At 42.1% G+C, this 23,708-nt stretch overlaps 1 protein-coding gene across 1 annotated transcript; it reads left to right on the forward strand.

Moving 5' to 3' along the window:
- Positions 1–10,061: 10,061 nt before the first annotated feature.
- Positions 10,062–17,744, forward strand: LOC117704433 (olfactory receptor 1G1-like). Its single transcript, XM_076928650.1, has 4 exons — positions 10,062–10,249; positions 11,111–11,180; positions 11,974–13,644; positions 16,855–17,744. The coding sequence occupies exons 1-3, from the start codon at positions 10,167–10,169 to the stop codon at positions 12,913–12,915; spliced, it is 1,095 nt and encodes a 364-aa protein (XP_076784765.1). The 5' UTR covers positions 10,062–10,166; the 3' UTR covers positions 12,916–13,644; positions 16,855–17,744.
- Positions 17,745–23,708: the final 5,964 nt, after the last annotated feature.

Here is a 23,708-nt window from a genome sequence, read left to right on the forward strand (position 1 = left end):
CTATAGAAAAGTTACAGGTGGCAAGAGCCTTAGTGCAAGAACAACTAGAGGCAGGGCATGTAGAACCATCCCAATCCCCCTGGAACACCCCAATCTTTGTAATAAAAAAGAAATCGGGTAAATGGAGATTGCTACATGATTTGCGGGCCATCAACGCCCAGATGCAACCTATGGGCCCCATTCAATGAGGCCTTCCTTTACTTTCTAGCCTGCCCAAGGAATGGCCTATCTTTATAATTGACATTAAGGATTGTTTCTCTATACCATTGGCCCCTGCCGATTGCGAGCGGTTTGCTTTTACTGTCCCCGCAATAAACAATGAAGAACCTGACGCCCGCTACCAATGGCGGGTACTACCACAAGGAATGGCCAATAGTCCTACTATGTGTCAGCTGTATGTAGGACGAGCTTTGCTGCCAGTTAGGCAGACCTTCCCAGAGATTAGAGTTTGTCATTACATGGATGACATTTTACTGGCCGCTCCCACCAGAGACCAGTTGGACTCTGCTTATGCAGCATTGATTAAACAACTGAAGAAAGCACAGTTATATGTGGCTCCAGAGAAGGTACAGACAGAAACGGTAGGACGATTCCTGGGAGCAGTAATATCTCCTAGGGACATTAACCTCAGAAAATAAACATCAGAAAAGATCATTTACGTACTCTAAATGATTTTCAACAATTATTAGGAGATATCAATTGGATTAGACCCTATTTGAAGATCCCTAATCATGAGTTGGTTCCCTTGTTTGACATCTTGAAGGGGGATCCCCACCTGACCTCCCCCAGGAGCCTCACACCAGATGCTAGGTTAGCCCTGCAAAGGGTAGAAACTGCCCTAAGTAAGGCACAAGTTACTCGCGTCCGCGATGTGCATACCATCCTTTTATGTATTTTATGGACACTAAGACAACCTACTACGGTACTATGGCAGGAGGGCCCCCTATTATGGATACATCCTCATGTTTCTCCTAGTAAAACCGTGGAACACTATCCCATGATCATCACACAGTTAGCTTTAATGGGCCTTAAATCGTGCTTGGCACACTTCGGTGTACCTCCAATGAGGATTATTACCCCTTACACTAGTCAGCAGATACAAACTTTGTGTGCCTTGATAGATGATTGGACTATTCTTAGAGTAGCTTTGATGGGGATTTTGATAATCATTTCCCCAAGAGCCCTATCCTGCAGTTTTTTACCAATCACCCCGTTACATTTCCAAAGGTTACAGCCTCATTACCTATACCTGAGGCAGTGGACATATACACGGATGGCTCCAAAACAGGAGTTGGCAGTTACGTTGTTGGCTCTGAACCCCCAGTACAAATTTAGTTTACCCCTGAAACTCCACAACTTGTGGAGTGCCAAATTGTGTTGGTAGTCTTTCAAACCTTCCCTGGTCCATTTAATTTGGTATCAGACTCCAGGTACGTAGTTAATGCTGTAGCTTCTTTGGAACTTGCAGGACCTATTAAGTCTAATAGTCCTGTTTGCCACCTTCTCCAACAAATCCAGAAGCTTATTTGGCTAAGGGAAAATAAGTTTTTCGTCCAACATATGAGAGCCCATACTATGCTGCCAGGTCCCATGACAGAGCGCAATGCTCTGGTGGATGCAGCCACCAGCATGGAATTTGTCTTCCACACAGATGCAATTACCAAAGCCTCTGCTTTTCATAAGCAGTTTCACGTACCATCACGTACCATCCACCACACTCCGCCATATGTTTCGCTTGCCACGAGCAGCAGCCGGAGATATTGTAATCAATTGTCCAGACTGTGCACAATTTCTTCATCCGCCTCATACTGGCATTAATCCTAGAGGCTTGTTGCCTCTCAAACTCTGGCAAATGGACGTTACCCACATATCCCGCTTTGGGACTCTTAAGTATGTCCACCTTTCTATAGACACATGTTCAGGCATCGTCTATGCCTCTCCCCTAAGCGGGGAAAAGGTCTGCAATGTGATAAGTCATTGCCTTGCGGCTTGGGCAGCATGGGGAAAACCCGATGTCATTAAAACAGACAATGGACCGGCCTATGCATCTAGGCCCTTTGCCACATTCTGTCAACACATGAAGGTGAAACATATCACTGGTTTACCCTACAACCCTCAAGGTCAGGGTATTGTGGAACGTGCCCATCGCACACTAAAGGAACTGCTAATAAAACAAAAAGGGGAGTAGCTCATGGGCACGCCCCAAAAGATCAACTTTCTTTAGCCCTCTTCACTCTAAATTTTTTGACACTGGATGCAGACAGACACTCAGCGGCCGACCGGAATTCACTGTCCACCCCAACCATTAAGCAAGAAGTAAAATGGAAGGATGTCTTAACAGGCTCATGGCATGGTCCGGATCCGGTCATTTCCAGATCCAGGGGAGCTGTCTGTGGTTTTCCACAGGACCAGGAAGATCCGATTTGGGTCCCTGAACGCCTCACCAGACGTATTGAACCACCCCAGGACCGGGACAATGCGGAAGACATACATGAGGATCCAGATGATGAGTCTACTGCTGATGGTAACCCAGGGATTAGCCATTCAACTATGGGCGATAGCCAGAACCTGGCCAGTTCCTATGCCCATCCATAGCAATTTCCCGGTTCTTCCCACCTTTTTCTCCACCTCTTGTGAGCAAGATATGCCCTGCACTATTCCCACTCAGGAGGCCCCTGCAAGGTATATAGCCACTAATTACACCTTGTCAGGCACCTTATGTTTCACCTTTAATAGGAGTGTTGCTCCATGCATTTTTCCTAGCATCCCAGTATTTGGTGAATTGGCTAGATCCCATAGATATAGGGGGAACAATCACCGGAGTATTACACACAGCTCTATCAAAGCTGAGCTCTGGCTTTAGCCAGGGTTCAGGAGAGACAGGCACTAATTCTAGTGCCTCTCTTAATATCACCACCTTGCTTAAGTCTCAATATTTAGTTATACCCTCTGATGGCAATTCCACCCAAGCCAAGTCCACTAAGCACAAAATCCTGCCTATTTGTCCACCATACCAAGAGTTTCCCCCTGATTTCTCTCCTTGCCAGAGTCCTGATCATCGGGACACCCAGATATCTTCTGGGTTTGAATTTAGTCCCCCTTTGTTTAAAGCCAAGTATACTAATAACTCCAGGATTGCATCCAGGCCAGGTAACATCTGGCCCTGGTATCAATGGCTGCTCTCTAATAACAAGTCAGCCTTTACTTCTCTCACCCCATTCTCTAGGCTGAGAGGGGGCAATTTCTCATTGGTTAACATTAGTGCCACCAGGCACCCCGATGTGAGTTTATCAGATATCAAGATTAATGGGCAATTACAGAATCTTTCTTACACAGAGGCTCCCATTTGTGTGAAGCCCCCCTTTTTCTTTATTCTGATTAACACCTCAGGGGAGGTGCTAAGTTGCAACGCCTCTGGGGTTGCCTGCTTGATGTCTGAGTGCTGGGATGAAACAAGTACCACAGCGCTGGTGGTGCAGTTTCCAACCTTTGTACCCATCCCTGTTGAAGCTGATCCTGGACAATTTCCCATATTTACCCTGTTGCGCCATAAGCATGATTTCAGTATCACAGCAGCAATAGTAACTGCTATTGTAATATCTGCCACCGTGGCCACTACTGCTGCGGTTGCTATGACATCTCAGGTGCAGACAGCAAAGACAGTCAATTCCATAGTAGAGCAGACAGCTGCTGCAGTGACTACTCAGAGAGAAATTAATGCTCATCTTACCTCTGGAATACTGCTGGCTAACCAGCGCATTGATATAGTCCAAAACCAAGTAGAGGAACTATTTAGAGTCATTCAGGCCTCCTGTGTGTACTCCATGAGAGGCCTCTGTGTCACCCCCCTACAAGCTAACTTTTCTCAGTCTATCAATCAATCCAGGGTGCTGTCGGAATACCTGTGAGGCAACTGGTCGTTGCAAGCAGAAGAGATGGTGACCAGATTGTTTGTCCAGGTTGTCCAGCTGAACGGGACCAGACTGCAGCCTCTCTCCCTTAGTGACCTCACCTCCTGGATAGCCAATGCCTTTTCCTTCTTTAAAGAGTGGGCAGGAGTCTTTATTTGGGGAGCCTTGGTGTTGGCTGGTTGCGTCTTTTGCATGTGGCTTCTATGCAAACTAAAGAGAGACCATGCCAGGCACAAAACCGTAGTCTACCAAGCCTTGGCCACCATCGAGAATGGTGAACCTCCCATGTTTGGCTAGCAACCCTAAAGGGTTTATGAGTGGGTTTCATAGATACGAGCCCTTAAGGAGTGCTCTACTGGCAGTTTGAGGTGTTTGCGAGTGGGTACTCAACAGGGAATGTTCCACGAGTATGGATAGATTTCCCGAAAGTATGCCTGATTGCACAAAGGTTTGATGCCAAAAACCTCCTCTCCTGGTGGCACCCCAGGGTGGAGGCTCCCTTTCCCCGTCAAAAGGCATCGAGATGGGTATGGGAAGTATTACTCATTGCACGATGACAAGAGAAGAAACCCATTACAATATCTCATCTTGCACAGGGGATCCCTCACTGTACAACTACACTCATAGGGCAACTATCATGTACCCATTCTATGACTCAGGGTTTGCAATAAAACAAAAAAGGGGGAGATGTAAGCCGCCGACCTGACTCAGCTGACTAAAACAGCACCGTAGATCTGACGGCTGACTGAACAGCTCCGCTGCTTCAGACTCGGCAGGCCAAGATCTGATGCGGCTAGTCAAGATGGCGCCTGCTTAGGCTTCTGGTAGTAACTACCAGTGCACTGCACATGCGCAGTGCACTTTGGAATTTGGCTCCAGCCCCTCCTGAAGGGGCATGCAAATGAGGTACCACTAGGGTACCACGAACCTGACCAATCACTCCCTCCCGGGCGGGGTATGCTGAGGTGTATGCTAATGAAGCACTGCAAATGGACCAATCGTGCACCTCCATGCGCTTATCTCTGCCCAGGGCTGGGGGTATATAAGCAGCTCATTCTGGGCATTCGGGGTCTCTCCCAGAAATCTAAAAGAGTGCTTCTACAATAAAGGCTGTTGAGAAGGATCCGGTTTGTCGTGTATTCCTTGCTGATCTAGCGGGGGCGGGACAAGGATTGCCTCCCTTTGTGATTTCCTTACTGTTTTTACTTCCATTTTTAGGTCTTGGACCACTTTGTTTAATTCCTTCACCTGTTTGCTTGTGTTTTCCTGTATTTCTTTAAGAAATTTATTTGTAGCCCAGGCTGGCCTCAAACTCATGATCCTCCTGCCTCTGCCTCCTTCAGCAAATCTAGCAGCCCTATTTATAATAGCCAGAAGCTGGAAAGAACCCAGATGTCCTTCAACAGAGGAATGGATACAAAAAATGTGGTACATTTACACAATGGAGTATTACTCGGCTATTAAAAATAATGAATTAGAGAAATTCTTAGGTAAATGGATGGAACTAGAAATTATCATCCTGAGTGAGTTAAACCAATCACAAAAGAACACACATGGTATTTACTCACTGTTCAGCGGATGTTAGCCCTAAAACTTGGAATAGCCAAGACTCAACACACAGACCACATGAAGCTCATGAAGAAGAAAGACCAAGTATGGATGCCTCAGTCCTACTTAGAAGGAGTAACAAAAATACTCAAGGAGCAAATATGGAAACAAAGTGTGGGACAGAAACTGAAAGAGGAGCCATCTGGAGACCATTCCACCTGGGTTTCCATCCCAGGTACAGTCATCAAAGGTAGACACTGATGTGGATGGCAGGAAGTGCATGCTGACAAGAGCCTGATATAGCTGTCTCCTTAGAGGTCTGCCAAAGGCTGACACATTAAGAGGCCGATGCTCACAGCTAACCACTGATCTGATCAAGGATTTCCCAATGGAGAAGTTAGAGAGAAGACTGAAGGAGCAGAAAGGGTTTGTGGCCCCATGAGGAGAGCAACAATCCCAACCAACCAGAGCTCCCCAAGGTCTACACCACCAGCCTGGGAGCACATAGGAAGGGACCCATGACTCCATCTGTACATGAAGGGGAGGATGGCCTTGTCTGGCATAGGTGGGAGAGGAGATTCTTGGTCCCATGAAGGATGAGTGGGGTGGGGAATTCGAGGGTGGGGAGGTAGGAGTGGGGGGGTAGGTGGGGGCACATGCTCATGGAAGCATGAGGAGGGGGGATGGGATAGGAGGTTCTTGGGTGGTGGGGGGAAAGGGAGATTAGAGGATAAAATCTGAAATGTAAATATAATATCCAATTTTTTCAAAAAGAAAAAAAAAGAAATTTATTTGTTTCCTCTTTAAGGGTTTCTACTTGTTTAACTGTGTTTTCTTGTATTTCTTTAAGTGAGTTAATTATATCTTCCTTAAAGGTCTCTATTATCTTCATGAGATGGTATTTTAGGTCCGCATCATGCTTTTCAGATATGTTGGGGTATCTGGGGATTGCTGTGGAGTGAGAACTGGGTTCTGAAGGTGTCAAAGTATATTGGCTTCTGTTGCTTATGAACTTGTGCTTGCCTCTTAACATCTGGTTATTCCTGGTGTTAACTGGCCTGAGTGTCTCTGTCTGGAGCCTGCCTCTTGTATCCCTGGGTTGCAGATCTTCTGGAAGACCTGTGGCCCTGGCTGCAGCAGATCTCCTGGGAGGCCTGCAGACTATTTGGTGTTGAGAGGGGCAAACGTGCCAATCTGCCCCAGTGAGAGGTGCAGACTGGAAGGGAATAGCGTTCATGTGGAGGGGAAGGGTTGCCCATCTGCTGAGCATCTTGGGGGTCCAAGCTGCTGTGCTTATTTGTGCGGGTGTCTCACTTGTTGCCCTGGCTGCAGCAGATCTTCTGAGAGGCCTGCAGGCTGTGGGGTGTTGAGAAGGGGAAGATACTCCTATCTGCCCCATTCAAGGTGCAGACCAGAAGGTAACCTGAGCTTTCTAGGTATTCAGTATTAGAAATGAGGATGCAATAAGTCTCAAAAAGAAGAACATATTTATACTCTGTGATCTTTAATGTTTTCAGAAGTAGAATGTTTAAGTAGAATATTTTAGATCTATTTATTTACTAACTTATTCATTCATTTTGCCAAAATGCTTACATTGGAATACCTTTTATCTGTATCCTCTTAGATTCTGGTGCTCACATTCTCCACCTGCTTGTAACAATGATGTGTTCAGGGTACCCCTTGGCTTTAGTTTTAATTTCTTATGGTATTAGTGAGGAAAACATCTTTCTGGATCTGATTATCAGTTATAAAGTTTTTCTTATTGTGTGTTCATGTTTATTGCCATTGTCTTCATGGCAATTTTAAATTGAGCCAGAATGTCTTTTTAACATCAATGATGTTAGTATATTCTTGTCTTCTTTGTCTTAGAAAGTATCACAGCTAATTCTTTATCTTTCCATAGTGTTTTATTAATTCATTTTAGCTAATGTATAAAACATGTTTTGTTATGTCACTTTTATGTAAATATGTCTCTGTACTTTCTTATGTTCAGTTCTTGTTTCCTACCTTTACCACTAGTCTGCCCCCTCCTAAATAGTTCCTCTCTGTTTGTGTGAATCCTGGTTCTCTATAAGAGAAGAAGCATACATTTGTTGTGTATTTGTGTGGTCATATGTATGATAGTTTTTATAATGTATGTGTTCATAGCAGAAGGTCTTGTTCTTTGTAACTACTTTCATTGAGATTTTGTTTACAAAATCCTCCCCATTCAAGATTAATGAAAATAATCTATGTATTTTGATCTCCTGGTAAGATATATTGCTTTACTATATACAGCCAGGGATTTCTATAGCGTGAAGTCACTTGGTTGAAGTGATCTTCTCCCTTTCTGTAAATGATACCTCCATTTGTTAGTGTGTTTGTTAACAATTATAAGTGTGTTCTTTACACAGAAACTTAAAATAGGATTTTATGATTCTATCCATGCTCTAGCTCATTATCTGAGGACAGTGATATGTGTTCACGTTCAGAAAATTCATTATACTCTATATACACAGCTCTGTCCATTTTCTGAATATAGTAACAAATACTTCTTAGACTGTCTCCTCAGTGTACCTAAAATATAGAGAGACTTAGAATAAAAGAGTTGAAAAATAATGTTATAAATGTATTGACATGGATCAATTATTTTCAAATAAATAGATTTTAAGGAATTATTACAAAATAATAGTTCATATAATATTGTAATAATATTATATATATTATTATATATAATATTGTAATAATTATAATGAATTATTACAAAATAATAGTTCATATAATTACCAGAAAGGCATAATTTTATTTTTTTACTTATAAATATGTATGAATATGATTAATAAAACAAAGAAAAACAGATAATGGCATTCTTTAAGAGGAGCTATAGGAATTGAACTCTAGTCATTAGGCTTCCTGGCAAGAATCTTTACCTGCTGAATCATGTAACTGACTCACAAATCCATTCTCATTAACAGAGTTCTAATATATTGATCGTAATTTGTTGAGTTCATATATTGGTCTAAACTCAGTAATGGCATATAATACTTGAAAACACATATAGGATATTGCAGTTAACACTTGCAGATGAATGAAAGAAGGCAAAGAAAAAATATACCTTGCTCACATACTGAACCATTTAAAAAAAACTCAGTAAATGCCAATGAACTAAATTCATACAGACCACATGTAATCGATTTAAAAATCCTAACAAAAAATGTGACTAGAATGCCTGGGGAGATGGCTCCATCAGAAATGTGGTTACTACACAAGCATGAAGGTCTGAGTTTAGTCCCTCAGAACCCTTGTTATAAAGTTAAAAAAAAAGATTATATGAGTGCAACTACAAGTCAGTCCAGATTGGGGGAGATGGAGACAGCAGGATCCCTGAGTCTTGCTGGCCAGCTAGACTAGCTAAAATAGCAAACAAACTCCAGATTCAGTGAGAATTACCTATCTCAGGAAAACAAGGTAGAGAGCAACTGAAGAAAACAATTGATTTGACCTTACACACACACACACACACACACACACACACACACACACACACACATCTAGAAATTCTCATATGATTGGAAGTTAGAAACTCATTAGGAATAATCTAGGAATAAAAGAAGTTGACCTTTGGTCCACACAAACAGATATGCACACACAGAAAAAGAGAGAGACAAAGACAGAGGGACAGACATGCCCACAAACACAACTACATATTCCCATATGTTTGAAAGTTGGAACCCAGTACAAATAGTCTAGAAATAAAAAAAATTAACATAAAAAAGCAAAAGATTATACCTTCTTGTCAGTACCTCATGGAACCTTCTCCAAAATTGATCATATAATCAGTCACAAAACAATCCTCAACAAATACAAGAAGATTGAAATAACCCCTTGCATTCTATCAGATCACCATGAACTAAGGCTGAACTTCAACAACAACAGAAACAAGAAAAAGCCTACATACACATGGAAACTGAACAAGTCTCTACTCAATGATAACTTTCTCAGGGAAGAAATAAATAAAGAAATTAAAGACTTTCTAAAATTGAATGAAAATGAAGGCACAACATATCCAAACTTATGGGGCACAATGAAAGAGCAGTGTTAAGAGGAAAATTTATAGCACTAAATACCTAAATAAATAAATAAATAAATAAGAGAAAAAGAAAGATCAGAAACAATACCCATACCCAATACAGAGGCTACACATTAATTAGTATTATCTCTAATACCTAGGGTCATAGAAAGTAAGAGTTCCCTTTCATTTGCATGCCTTTTGCAGGTATTTGAGATTCCTAATCAGTTTTATTATTCACTTGTTATTTTCTGGAACATGCATATTTTGTCCATGAGTACTCAACTCTTATTAGAAATCATGCCCTCCAAAACAAGAAAGATGCTGCTCAGCATAAGAGACAATGGCAATGATGATATCAGCCTGAAGCCCAGGAGAACAGCAAGCACAAAAGCCCTGTGCATTGTGGCCCTGGTCACTCTGAATGGAGTTATCAGTAACATGGGTGGGACTCATGGGACTGTATTTCAGAGGAGACAGCTGGTCATTGGACGATTGCCCTATCTTGTCTAACTGGCAGGTCGGGGACTGGGCCCCGGGAGACATTGCATATGAAAACCACCAGCTCTTCTTGCTTCTTAGGCCTGAGAGGTCATTACAGACCTGAGACTTCAATCTGCACTGCATCTACAAACAAGACAGACACTCTGACTACAGTCATGTTCTCTTGGGATGACAATGAGGCAGTGAATTCAACTACCTTGGTGGAAAAGGCACAATGTGAGACTGGCCAGATCTCCAGGTAAGACTGAGATACAGTAGAGGGTAGGGACAGAATCTACCTATGACTCATGGAACATGTCTTCATAGACATATACACTGCATAACTCCTCTCTTCTTTCTGCCCTTCTTCCTTTTTTGGCAACCATTTTCCAAATCTTCTGTTTACCATATGAGGGGTCTAACATAATATGACACTCCTAGGATCACCTTAGTCTTCAATTTTAATTCATATTACTCAAAATACTTGATATTCATGAGTTCCTTCTTGGTCCAGCATTTAACTGACAAATAACTGAAACCTATACTATTCTTTAGTGGTGTATAATAATACTATTTTTACCATGACAATTAAGTTACTTGACAAGTTGTTATGCGCTATTCATATGCCAAAAAATGAATGCTTTTCCATGGATTGTTCTGAGACTCACAGCCACTCAAAGATGAAGGGCATAATGTGGGTGAAATCCATAATTCTCACTTAATATTCATACTTCACAACCTACAAACCCAATGTTCAGGCAATAAAAAATACAATAAAAATAAACATCTTCTTTTATTAAAATTATAAATTATTCCAATAATATTTTACTGAGTACTTCCTATGTGCTAGATTTATTTTAAATAATTTAAAGTCATTATCAAATTTAATTATCATAACATTCCATGATTCCACATTATTATCCCACTTAAGCAGATTTTTAAAAGAAAGTCAGAGTTGTTAAATGATGTTCTCAATATCTATACAGAGAGGAAGAGTAGGGAAATCCTGTCACACTACAAGAAACTAAATGCACATGACATTAACACCAGCTGTCACTAAATAGTCACTTCATTTGTCCCTCCACATAGTTGAACAGAAATCCTGAAATTTCTCCTTTAGGTTATACCCTATAGTTCATGAAGAAAATTCAGATGACCCAAGCATTTGGGTTTCTCAACAGACTTCTCAGGTAAGATTTTAATCTACATTTTGTGGATCAGAAAAGCAAAATTAAAAATGAGTAAATAGTTCCCCAAACTTACAAGGCACACAAGAAACAGAACTAGAAGCTAATGAGCTGATGCTTCCGATTGCATTGTGTCCCAGGCTCCCATCTTACCAGTGACTACTAATTCTGGCAATCACACACACAAAGACAGACAGACAGACAGACAGACAGACAGACAGACAGACAGACAGAGGATGGCTTTCTGATCTCTAGGAAGTCAGTATCCTAGAGTGAAAGACAGTGATGACATTGAGGATGAAATGACAATGATGTGCTTTTCAGGTTCACAACTGTGTTAGCTCACTATGTGGTGATCAGACACAATGGGGATAAGCATGCCAGAGTGTCTAAGTCCCAGCTAGCATCTCTGTGAAGAAATGCTCTTTCTGTATTCCTTAAAATGTATGCAGAAAAATAAATGAAGAGGGAGGGAAGGAGGGAGAAAGAGAGAGAGAGAGAGAGAGAGAGAGAGAGAGAGAGAGAGAGAGAATGAATATGAGAAAAATTCCAGTTTAGGCTCATTCAAACAATCTTTGGGGAGAACTTGCCATAATACAGTGATGGAGAAGCCAAGTGACATCCTGACCAGACACTACTAATAGTCATACATATTTACAGATTGAAAGTTACAAGCAGTAGTCACTGCCAATGGCCTCTATAAGGAGCAAGGGACTATAAAAGTCTTTAGACTCTCTGACTCTTTTAAAAATCCAATGTATTTAACTATAACTCCTTGATAAATTATCTGCCTTAGAAGGAAACTAGAAACCAAACCATCATCTCCAACTTCCTCCTTATGGGCTTCTCTGAGTACCCAGAGCAGCAATCTTTCCTGTTCACACTCTTCTTGGGAATGTACCTGGTGACCTTGTTGGGGAATCTGTTTATCATCCTGGCCATTGTCTCTGACCAGCATCTTCATACACCCATGTACTTCTTTCTGGCCAACCTGTCCTTCATCGATACCTGCTTCACCTGCACCATTGTCCCCAAAGTGCTGACCAACATTCAAACCCAGCATCAAACCATCTCCCACACTGGGTGCCTTCTGCAGATGTATTTCTTCATGGCATTGGCCATGCTTGATGACTTCCTACTGGCTGTGATGGCCTATGATCGCTATGTGGCCATCTGCCTTCCTCTGCACTACACCACTATCATGTGTCCCCAAAGATGCCTGTTGCTGGTGGCCACATCCTGGCTCTGCTCCAACCTCCTGGCCTTTTCACTCACACTCAAGATGGCTCAAGTCTCCTTCTGTGCCTCCCATTCCATTCCTCACTTTTTCTGTGATCTTCTCCCACTCCTCAAGATCGCCTGCTCAGACACCCATACCTTTCAGCTCATGATGTTTGCTGAAGCTGCCCTCTCAGGTGTGGTCCCTCTCACTTGTGTCCTAGTCTCTTATGCCCATATCATGCACACCATCCTCAGGATCCCCTCTTCTGGGGGAAAGCATAAAGTCTTCTCTACCTGTGGCTCACATCTGACAGTGGTCACTCTGTTCTATGGGACTGTCTTTCTAGTGTATTTCCAGCCATCCTCCTCCTACTCTGCAAACACTGGAATAGTGGCATCCATTGTTTATACAATGGTCACCCCCATGCTCAACCCTTTTATCTACAGCTTGAGGAACAAAGACATGAAGGGAGCTTTGTGGAAACTGTTTGGCATAGGGAAACACTGTAATCTGTAAATGATACTTAAAAGCCCAGGTCTTTTATTATAATTTTTAAAGAACTCAGATTCAATGCAAAAATGGATGCTCAACATCTTAAATATGTTTGACCAGTGGAGAATGCCTGGAATGGGTGGACTGGACTTGGACTCATGAATCGAGCAGAGTTATGGCCAAGAGAGAAGATGGAAATCCCTATAGAACTTCAAGACAGAAATGATGTAGGACAAATGCAAACAGACAAAGAATTCATGGTTCAGAGTTATTGAATGCATTTAGTAATAATGGCATCTGAACCTGAGCTCACTGGATGTCAGGAAGATTTTTCAGTGCTGGGTTGAGAGGAAGAAACGTTTACTAATTGACTTTACCAAAATAGAAGCATTTTAACTACCAGATGGGGACATTGCAACTAGGAACAAACATTGTTCATGAAACTTGGGACTCTGCCTACCTCAGAGCCTAAGAGGTGCCCGCCATCATGCTTAACAGTCTCATATTAAACTAATGAGTGCTGTGTCCTCAGGAAAAGCACTGCTGGCCTGTTTGAGTTTTTTTTTTTTTTTTTGAAAAGGAGCCAGAAAACTATTTACAAACACAGGTTTTGTGTTTTGTTCTTTGTTGTTTCTGTTTTCTGAAACAAGATCTTTCTTGATAACCAGGGTTGCCTGGCACTTATTATGTAACTGAGGCTGGCTTCAAACTTATGACCCTCCTGCTTCAGACTCTTGAGTGCTGGAATTACAGGTATGTGTTCCCACAGGCAGCATAATACAAGTGAGTCTGAATAAAAGTGGCTGCCATAGGTTCATAAATTTGAATACTTTGTTACCAAGAAGTAGAAAGTATGGCCTTGTTGACTAAAGTATGTCTGGGGTTTCCAAAGCCCATGTCTGCTCAAGTCTCTCTCTCTCTCTCTCTCTCTCTCTCTCTCTCTCTCTCTCTCTCTCTCTCTCTCTCTCTCTCTCTCTCTCTCTCTCTCTCTCTTGTCCTGTGGATCAGGATGTAGCTCTTAGCTACTGCTCCAGCACCATGCATGCCCCCATGCTTCCCACCTTGATGAAAATGGACTAAGCCTCTGAAGGAGTAAACAAGCCCCTCATTAAAAATGCTTTCTTTTATAAGATTTGCTGTGTTTATAAGATTTGCTGAGTTTCTTCACAGCAATAGAACAGTGACTGAAACAATCTCACTAAACTAACTGCTGCAAGAATTGACGTTGGAGACCTGAAGTCAGAGGGAATGTTTTGCTGAACTAGACTTTTTCTGATAAGTAGTAACAACTGTCCAAAACATTCAATCCAGAGGGTAGTGACTCGGTCTACAGATAAGAATTCACTCAATTAAAAAGATGTGTGGACAGAAAGTAATAGGTTCAAGTGCTCTAAGCCTCAGGGGCCATTTCCAAGTACAACCTTGGAAGTAGTTCATTCACAGAATTGAATGGAAAACACATTTTTTTACTGAGAATAAGAGAAAAAGAATAATTTTAGAAATGGTAATGCAGTCCCAGTAGAGAAGACTGCTCTCAACTCACCCAAATGAGATCACATTATTTATCTAGGAAAAACTGATTTTTTTTTTTACCATTTTCCCTCTCTATTGTGGTTGCCTGTTGCAAAATAATGTGTGTGCATTATAGTAAGAATACAAATAGAAATAAAATAGAAAGTTAAAATATTCATCCATCATTCCTCCGTTTTGAGAAGACTACTGTTTATGTTATAGCTTTCTGATCTTTTTTTTCTGATTGTCTTTGTTTTGCATTGATGAGGAAAATGCTGTAGAAATAATTCCCTGTGTGCTTCCTGACTTGATCTGTAACTGGACTGCTCTCCTGACTTCACTATATCTGATGTTGGGTCTAGCAAATATTAAGAAGATATTATGGAATATGACCAATACTTTCTTGGAAAAAAAACTTTAAGAAAGTAATCTTATTTTGAAAGGAAAAGAAAGAATCAGGAAAAAAGTGAAAGGGGAATATCACTATTCTATAGTGGATGGCAAAGTGACTGCTTTGTAGCACACAAGACTGGCTACAGGTCTCCTTTTCTCCCACTAAAACCGTCTCAACTGGAAGAAGGAAGCCAACATAATGAGGTGTAAGATGCCTTTCACAGGCGCTTAGAAGGAATAGTAGAGTCTCTTTTAAAACAATAAAATAGCATGAGCTACTGAACTGCACCACAGTTAAAAGCATATTAAAATACTAGATCCTCTCTGCATTTATTTTCTTGGTGTCCCCACATCATTCTTTATCTCTTCTGCTTTGCGAATAGTTACATCTAAAGATTTCAGTTGCATATCATTGTCATTTCAGAATGTCTCCCTCCATGAGATTTCTTATACTAACAGTAGAAGGAAAACATTCTATGTATGTGGAGTTCTTTAAGAAGTTAGCTTTCTTTTTTTTACATTTTCTCATGCTGTGTTTTCTTTTCAGTGAAATAGCATGCGTAAAAGCAGACCACATAGGAGGGAAATGTAGATTGTATCAAGAAACACACTCATAAACCCCCTTGAGTATGTCTTCACTTAAACTGGGATTACTAGGAAAGACCAATACTGAAAAGAGGTGTGGTGTGACAACCTCAGAGCCAACCAAGGCTGGCTTCTGAGACAACTTGTAACAGAAAGACCTTGGCTGGAGACAGTAGGTCAAATAGGCCTTTCTAAACCCGAATTCAGACTTATTTTATTATCTTGTGCTGGCTCCCACTTAAACTCCTCAAATTTCAATCAGCTAAATCATGTCTCACCTTTATGCATCTTACCCACCCCTGGTCACTTTTCATTCTTTTTCTGACGTGCAATCTTCCAATTCTATCAACACAAGTTCTTTTTTAACTTTATTTTAATTAAAATAGAATTACAACACTTTCCCTCGTCCCTGTCCTCCTTCTATTCCCTCACAAGTACTCTCCCTAAAGTCCTTCCTATATTCACCACTGTCAAGTTATTTTTTATTTTTGATGATATTTATTATTATCATCATCATCATCATCATTACTATTATTATACACACACATATAAAACCTGCTGGGTCCTTTTTGTTGCTTGTATGTATATGGTCATGGCTGACCACTGTGTATTGAACAGTAAAAAAATAGTTCATCTCTGGTAGAGATTAATTCTCCTTCTCCCAGCAGTCATTAGTTGACCTCAGTTCTTTGTCTAGGGGTGGGACCCTGACAAATTAGCATTGGTATCTACACTGTTCTTGTCTTGTTGATGCAACCATTTCTAAGAGAGACTTTCACAACAGACCTCCTGGTATTCTGACTCTGGCACTCTTGCCACCCTCTCATCTGCCGTGGTCCCTGAGCCACAGATGCAGGAACTGTGAGGTACTCTACATATATCCTTATGGTTGAGCTATTCATGGTCTGTTGATCTCCTCATTCTTTCCAATTGTAGTTTTCAGTAATAGTCTTTATTTGCTGTAAAGAGATGCTTCTTTGATGAGGGGTGGTAGCTGTACTTACCTGTAGGTATAAGGGTAAGGTTTATAATGTAGTAAGGAATTATGCTGATCTAGCAAACTTGCTGAGGAAGATTCTTTTCCAAGGTCTCTTCTAAGGCTTCCACACTTGCCCCAGGAAGCTGGCTATGTTCCATTACTAGGCATTGTTTCTCTCCTGTCAAGTCAGCATTGAGTGAATAAGACAGCTGTTGATTGCCACTGACATGTGAGTGTTGTGATGGTTTTTGTAGTAAATTTATAAGAGTTGCCACTAAGTTTGTCTGCTTAATTGCTTCCCTCCCTTGGCAGCTTGCATAGTATTTTCTGGAACCATAAAAGACTGACTGTAGGGAAAAGGTTTTCAGGTCAGGTTCAACCCACATGATCTGACCTTGTACCCTAGGTGTGTTACCATATTTCCAAGATTAGAAATCGCCTTCAACCCCTGAGAAGCAACCAAGGACTGCATCAAATAATCTATTTTGTTTTAGAGTCATTTGGATGACCCTAACCAATCATTCTGAAGATGACCCTCTCAGCATGAAAAAAATTCACAGTCTTCCCTACGTGCAGCTCTCATCTGACAGTGGTAACCTCTTCTATGAAACTTCTTCTGGTATATATCCAGCCACCATCTTCCTACTCCACAGATTTGGAAATGGTGGCTTCTGTGGTATATACAATGGTCACTCCTATGTTAACCCCTCTATCTACAGACTAAAGAACAAAGACATGAATGAGGCTTGGAGTCATGGAGACTACTTAGCTGGAAAGAGAATTTAATCCAAGAGTGGGAGCCACAAAAATGCTAACAGGCAAAAAAAATGGCTGACAGAGTAAGCCTTTGATGTTCACAGGGTACTATGACAAAATCGTTTCCAAGGACAAGTATTGTCAGCAAGATTATTTGGGTATGTGGACCTTGGTGAAGTCACTGGATTTCAGAACTTAGTTCAACCTGAGATTAAAAGAAATGCATTTTTATGCATTGACCTAAATACATTCACTCTAGCACAAAGAAGGAGAGTGGGCACTTTGTCAGAAAGACCAAGAATAGTATAGAAAACAACCTAGGTACTGAAAGCTTAAATACCCTGGATTTAAAGCTAAGGTTCTGGCAGATGAATTGGTTTCTTCTTTGTTAATTATGAAAATACTTTTTCTGCTCAGGGAAAAGTTATATTAGCACTTATACAATTAATGTCATACCACAAAAAACTACCATGATTCATATAATGTCTTAAAACATTATACCAGAAGCAGTCATGTCTTTTAATGGTTTTCCTTTTTTCCAGTTGTGATTTAATACAGTTCTTTATATACAGACCATCATGTCTAAATGCCCAACTGAAATAAATTTAAAGATGCTCATAATACAATATACATTTTTCCCTCAAGCCTTTTCTTCTTAATCTATTTTCCCTTTCTGATAATTTCTACTTCTCCAGTCTTATCCACATTAAATTTCAAATCTGCAGAAAGTAAAGATAACCCCTATTGGCTTGGTCTGAGAGCTTGGAGATACCTCATCTACATGTGGGGAGAGCCTGAGGCAGTATTCCTACATGACTTATGGCCATAGGCCTCTCTGTGGGAGGGGTTGTGGAGGGCTGAAGCTCAGTGAAAGGAGCCAGGAGCAACGCTGAATGCCTTCCATCCCAGGCTTCAAGGCCTGTGCTCAACCAGGCACCCAGCTGCTTTTCACAACCCACCACCGCACAACTTCCCTATTTTTTTTTTTTATAAAGGAGAGGTGTCATCAGAATAAGTGTCTTCTATGTTGGGAACAGTTTGATACTGAACCAAGACCTCATTGGTAGTTACCTTTGCAATGCTACTCATCTGTTGCTTTAGAAACTGAATGAGGCAGGGTGCCAAGAGAAGCAAGGCTCCAATGACTAGTATAGGGCCAAGGAGGGAAATAATCCAAGCTATCAAGGGGTTAGAGTACCAAGGGGTAGGGGTGTTGGGACTATAGTGTGCCCAGAGGTTCCCCCAGAGCTTTTTGAGCATATGTACATCTTGTTCTACCAGCCCAAATTCATTGACATAGAAGCAACATTTCTCCCCCAGCAAAACACAAGTCCCCCCATGTTCAGCAGTCAACAAGTTCAGGGCCCTCTGGTTTTGGAGAGCAACTCCTGCTAAAGAGGTTATCTGGCACTGAAGAGATTCAAGGCTGGCTGTAGTAGAGGTCATTACCTAGTCAAGCTTGTCCTGGAGTCGCCAGCCAGATGCTGTGTTTGGACAAGGGCTGCCCCAGCAGTTCCAGTAGCACCAAGTAAAACAACAAGGCCTAGTCCAATGAGCAGAGGGATGAAGATCTCTCTCTTCTTTCAGCTTCCTCCCATCTGCAAGTTGAGTTCTTCAGGTTCCTAGAGATAAACCTGGGGGACAACAATCACGGGGGCACAGAAGCCCTGAAAATGAGGGTTGATACAAGCACCTGTAGTGCCTTTGCACCAGAGGAAGGCAGGAGGGTTAACACATACTGATTTGGTAATGGTGATGTCATGGGTACATGTGAGGTGGGGTTTTGAGGAGGACCCTACAAGGCAAAGAGGGGAGGGGGGAAGTCAAAGAGAGGAATGAATGTTCTGTGTTTTCCTCATGGGCAGGGGTCCATGGAGGTCATAAAGGGAAAAGTTGATGGAAACAGCTGTTAATAATGGTCGGGAGAGAGAGGCACAGAAAAAGAATTGGGAGGAATTGAGGTGAGTCGTTAGGGGAAGAGGGTCTGCTGCATATTGGATGTACTGTAGCCAGGAGAGGGTAGCTTGTAGTTCCTCCTGAGACTGGTTTTTCTGTTGGATAATATTAGCATGAGTAAAGGCTGATTTAGGGGCAGGGACAAGTTCACGAGAGATGTGTAGGTCAGCTATGGGGTATCTAGCATAGCCATTGAGGTAAAGTTTACCCATGACTCTGGTTCACCAAAGTTCATTCCACAGATCGCTGATGGAAAGCTGAAAATGAGTTTTAAGGTTGATGAACATGGTGCCACCATGACTGGTGGATTCCATCCTGCAGCTCCAATATCTACAACCTCCATATGTGGAGACCTCCTGGAGACATTCACCTGTGTTTCAGTAAGGAAAGCAGAGAAAAGGGCTGGGGATAGTGGAGATGGAGTCCGTGTGTAGGGAAATCTCAATCCTGGTTTCACTTCCTTCAAGTGGGCAGTCCTGGGTTTCCATAACTTTGTTGTGTCCCTTGTAGGTTTCCCTGGCATAGAATCGCCAATGGTAGGTGTTGGGAAGGCTAGGGAGGGGCTGGACAGTAGCAGAGTTAGCATGGAGGATGACAAAAACAGCCAAGAGAATGGAGGAAAGGGGGGCTTGTGGAGGGCATGTGGCCTGGGCAGCTGTCACCAGGTCATGAATGTCCTTCCAGGAGATCTTGCTGTTCCTCTGGACATGGTGTCTCCTCTGCCTTCTCTTCCCCCTCGGTTCTTGATCTGTCAGTGAGAGATGGGCCATCTTCTTGGTTGGTGGGGTGGTGCCAGACATTTCTGGCAGGGACTCAGATAGGTTTAGGCTGGTCCTGTGGAAAACCAGAAGTGAAACCCCTCCCGGTTGTAAGGAGAGGGTCTAGTCCCTTCCAAATTCCATCTAAAGGATCTCAATGTACTAGGATAGGGGGAGCTAATTTTGGTGTGTGCCAGTGGAGGGAAATAGGAGGTTGCTTGGAGTTTTTCTAGATGTTAAATATGTTTAGAGTAGTTAAGGCCATCATTAATAGTACAAAAGTGGGATAAGTAGTTGTTTTTGTTTCAGGAGTTGAGCCTTCATGGTTCGATGTGTTTTTTTCTATTATTCCTTGGCCCTGTATAATGTGCACTTTCCCAGTGTGTACAGAAGGTTTTTAATTGAGAGCTAGTGAAGACACAGCCATTATCAGTTTTTATCTGAGGAATGCCCATGATGGCAAAGGTAGAGAGCATATGGTAAATTAACCTTTTTGAGTTTTCACCTGTCTAGGCTGTAGGCCATATAAAATATGAGTATGTATCTATGGTAACAAAACCATATTTTTGTTTATCTAATAGGGGAATGTGGGTGACATCAATTTGCCATAAGGCATTGGATTTGAGGCCTCAGGGATTGGTGCCCATGGTTTGTAAAGCTGGGGTGGTAATGAGGGATGCACAAGAGGCACATGTTTTTGTTATCCTTTGGAGCTGAGCAAGGGCAATGTGGGGGAAGGGAACAAGAAGCCTCTTTATATTTGTGTGTGTGTGTGTGTGTGTGTGTGTGTGTGTGTGTGTGTGTGTGTGAATGAAATTGTCTGCTTGCTCATTGGAGGCGAGCAAGTTTGGTCAGCGTGTGCATTTCCCTCAGATATAGGACCTGGTAGGGGACTGTGAGATCAGATGTACTGGATATAGATGAGGGAGGCTCTCTCCTGTAGGAGGGCAGAGACCTGTATGAGTAGAGGGGAAAGGGGGTTGGCATCTAGTTTGAAAAATAATCTTGACAGTCAGGGGAGCAAATTGACAACATATACACTGTCTGAAAAGTGGTTAAGGGGACCCTTGACGTCTTTTAGAGCTAGATAAATGGCATATAGTTCTTTATATTGGGGAGAGTAGTGGGGAATCTCTTTGAATTGGAGGATAGGGGGTTCATCCTCAGGGAAGTAGTATAATACTGCTGCAGCTACCCTCTTCTCCCCATCAGTAAATATTGAGAGGACTCCTGCTATGGGCTCTCTCGAGAATAGTTTGGGGGTACCCATTGCAACAGAGGGAGGGCAGAGTCCCATTTTTCATCAGGAAAATGGTTGTCAATTTGTCCTGGGAATCCTGTTAATCTGATAACAAAGTAGGAATAATTTTTGATTAGCCACTGAAAATTAGAGAGGGAGAAGGGGGTGACAAGAATGTCAGGTTCTTTTCCTAGGGTTTGTAGGGCTCTACCCCTGCCATTTTTAATCATGTTATCCATGTCATTTAAAATTCGAGGTGCACCACCCATTGGGGTATGGAGCCATTCCAGCATCCCTTGTGGTTGGTAAAGGGCTCCTACAAGCATAGGGGAGGAGTTAAAGATAAGGAGATGTACAGGTATGGTTGGGTCGTACCTAGCAAGAGCCATATCCTTTAGGGCTGAATTGACAGAATTTAGGGATTGGACTGCTTCTGGGGACAATGTTCTTGGGGAGGAGGGACTTCTATCTCCTTTCAGAAGGTTAAGGAGGGGTTGAAGGGTGCTTGTGGGAAGGTAGACCCAGGGTTGAAGTCAACTGAGGTTGCCCAAAAAGCTCTGGAAGGAGGCAAGAGTTAACTTTGGAGTGGGTTTGAGAGGGCATATTGAAGTAAGGGATATCTCTGTTCCTAAAAATGCAATGGGAAGAATAAGTTGGATTTTGTGAAGGGCTATTTTAAATCCTAGGGCAGATAGGGAAGGTATTAGCTGGTCCTTAAGTTGGGAGGGGGCGGTAGAAGCATCTCCCCATACTAAGATGTCATCCATGTAATGGTAGATGTTGAGTCCTTTGTCTAAATAGGGTTTTAGTGCAGTGGCTACAGCCTCCTGACAACTGGTAGGACTGTTAGCCATTCCCTGGGGAAGAACGGTCCATTCATATTGTGAGGCTGGGCCTGAGTTGTTGGAGGACACTGAGAATGCAAAGTGTTCACAGTCCTTGGGGTGGAGAGAGATGAAAAAAAGCAGTCTTTTATGTCTGTTGCTAATAGGGGAACATTGGCAGGAATGGCTGAGATGTGGGGTAGCCCTCTTTTCGGGGAGCCCCAGTTTCACATAGTTCTGTTAATTGCCCTCAAATCTTGCAATAGTCTCCATCCTTCTGAGCTCTTTTTTATAGCAAACATAGGGGTGTTCCAGAGACTGCAGGAAAGGTGGATGTGTTGTAGAGACAGCTGTTCCTCTATGAGTTCTCTGAGGGCTCTAAGCTTCTCCCTTGATAGATGCCACTGTGGGACCCAGATGGCATCGGAAAGCCACTCAAGGCAGGGAGTACTAAATCTAACAGTGGCCCCTAGAATTGTGGGTGATTTGGAGGAGGGTTTTTGGGGTCTCCTTGGGTACTATTTTCTTCATTAGTAATATCCTCTATCTTAACGTGGTCTCTTTCTGGTTGAGTGGTAAGAACCATGTCCAAGGCTTGTAAAATATCTCTCCCTAAAATATTGGTGGCTACTTGAGCCACCAGGGGCCATATGAGTCCGGTAGCTCCATCTGGGTCTTTCCACCTTTAGGTCTGTTTTGGTGATGAATGCGTGAGAGGTACCCCCTATGCCTAGGAGCTAGGGCCCAGGGATCAGTTGCCAGTCTTGTGGAACCTCTTGCTGTCTTAAAATTGTCCTATCTGCCCCAGTATCAATAAAACATTTGAATGGTTTATCATCTATTTTAATGGTTAATTTTGAGTGGGAGCTTTCTGAGATGCTAGACACCCATAAGGCTTCTATGGGAGTAGTTGTCCCTCTTACTGTCAGGTCTGAGGGTTGCCCCATTTGAAGTTTAAAAGCTCTAGTGGCTTACCATTCTTATCATATAGAGCAGTACAGTGCCTCCTCCAGTGGAAATCTTTGCTGCAGCAGGGACAAATTGCCTTATGAAGATTAGAATCTGTTATGGGAGGGAAATTTTGTGGGCATCCATTCCTCCAGTGTCCTGCCTCTCCACATTTGAAGCAGATTCCTTCTGTTTTTACTGCAGCTACAAATGCCTGAGTCACAGAAGCAACCTGGTGTGATGGAGTTCTTATTTCTCAGATTGTAACAATCCACCTATCATGATGCTCTTCCTGGAGACCCTGGCAAGCTATTCTAGACTCAGAAGTCATGCCTTCCCAAAACAATGGTTTTAAGAAGAAGTTTCCTGGCTGTAGGATTAGAGATTTTTCTTTCTACGCTCATTTTAGTTCTGAGAATAAAATCAGATAGGGATTCAAGTAAACAGGTAGAAGCCTTTAAAGTGGAAACATAAAAATCCCTTAAAGAATTACAAAAAAATAAATAACCAAACAGGTGAAGGAATTGAACAAAACCATCCAGGATCTTAAAATGGAATTAAAAACAATAAAGAAATCACAAAGGGAGACTATCATGGAAACAGAAAACCTAGGAAAGAGATCAGGAGTCATAGACAGAAGCATCACCAACAGAATACAAGAGATAGAAGGGAGAAACTCATGTGCAAAAGATACCATGAAAACATTGACACAACTGTCAAAGAAAATGAAAAATGCCAAAAAGCTCCTAACCGAAAACATCCAGGAAATTCAGGACACAATGAGAAGACCAAACCTAAGGATAATAGGTATAGATGAGAGTGAAGATTCCCAACTTAAAGGGCCAGTAAATGTCTTCAACAAAATT

Source organism: Arvicanthis niloticus, chromosome 2 (assembly GCF_011762505.2).
Source record: "Arvicanthis niloticus isolate mArvNil1 chromosome 2, mArvNil1.pat.X, whole genome shotgun sequence".
NCBI lineage: Eukaryota > Metazoa > Chordata > Mammalia > Rodentia > Muridae > Arvicanthis > Arvicanthis niloticus.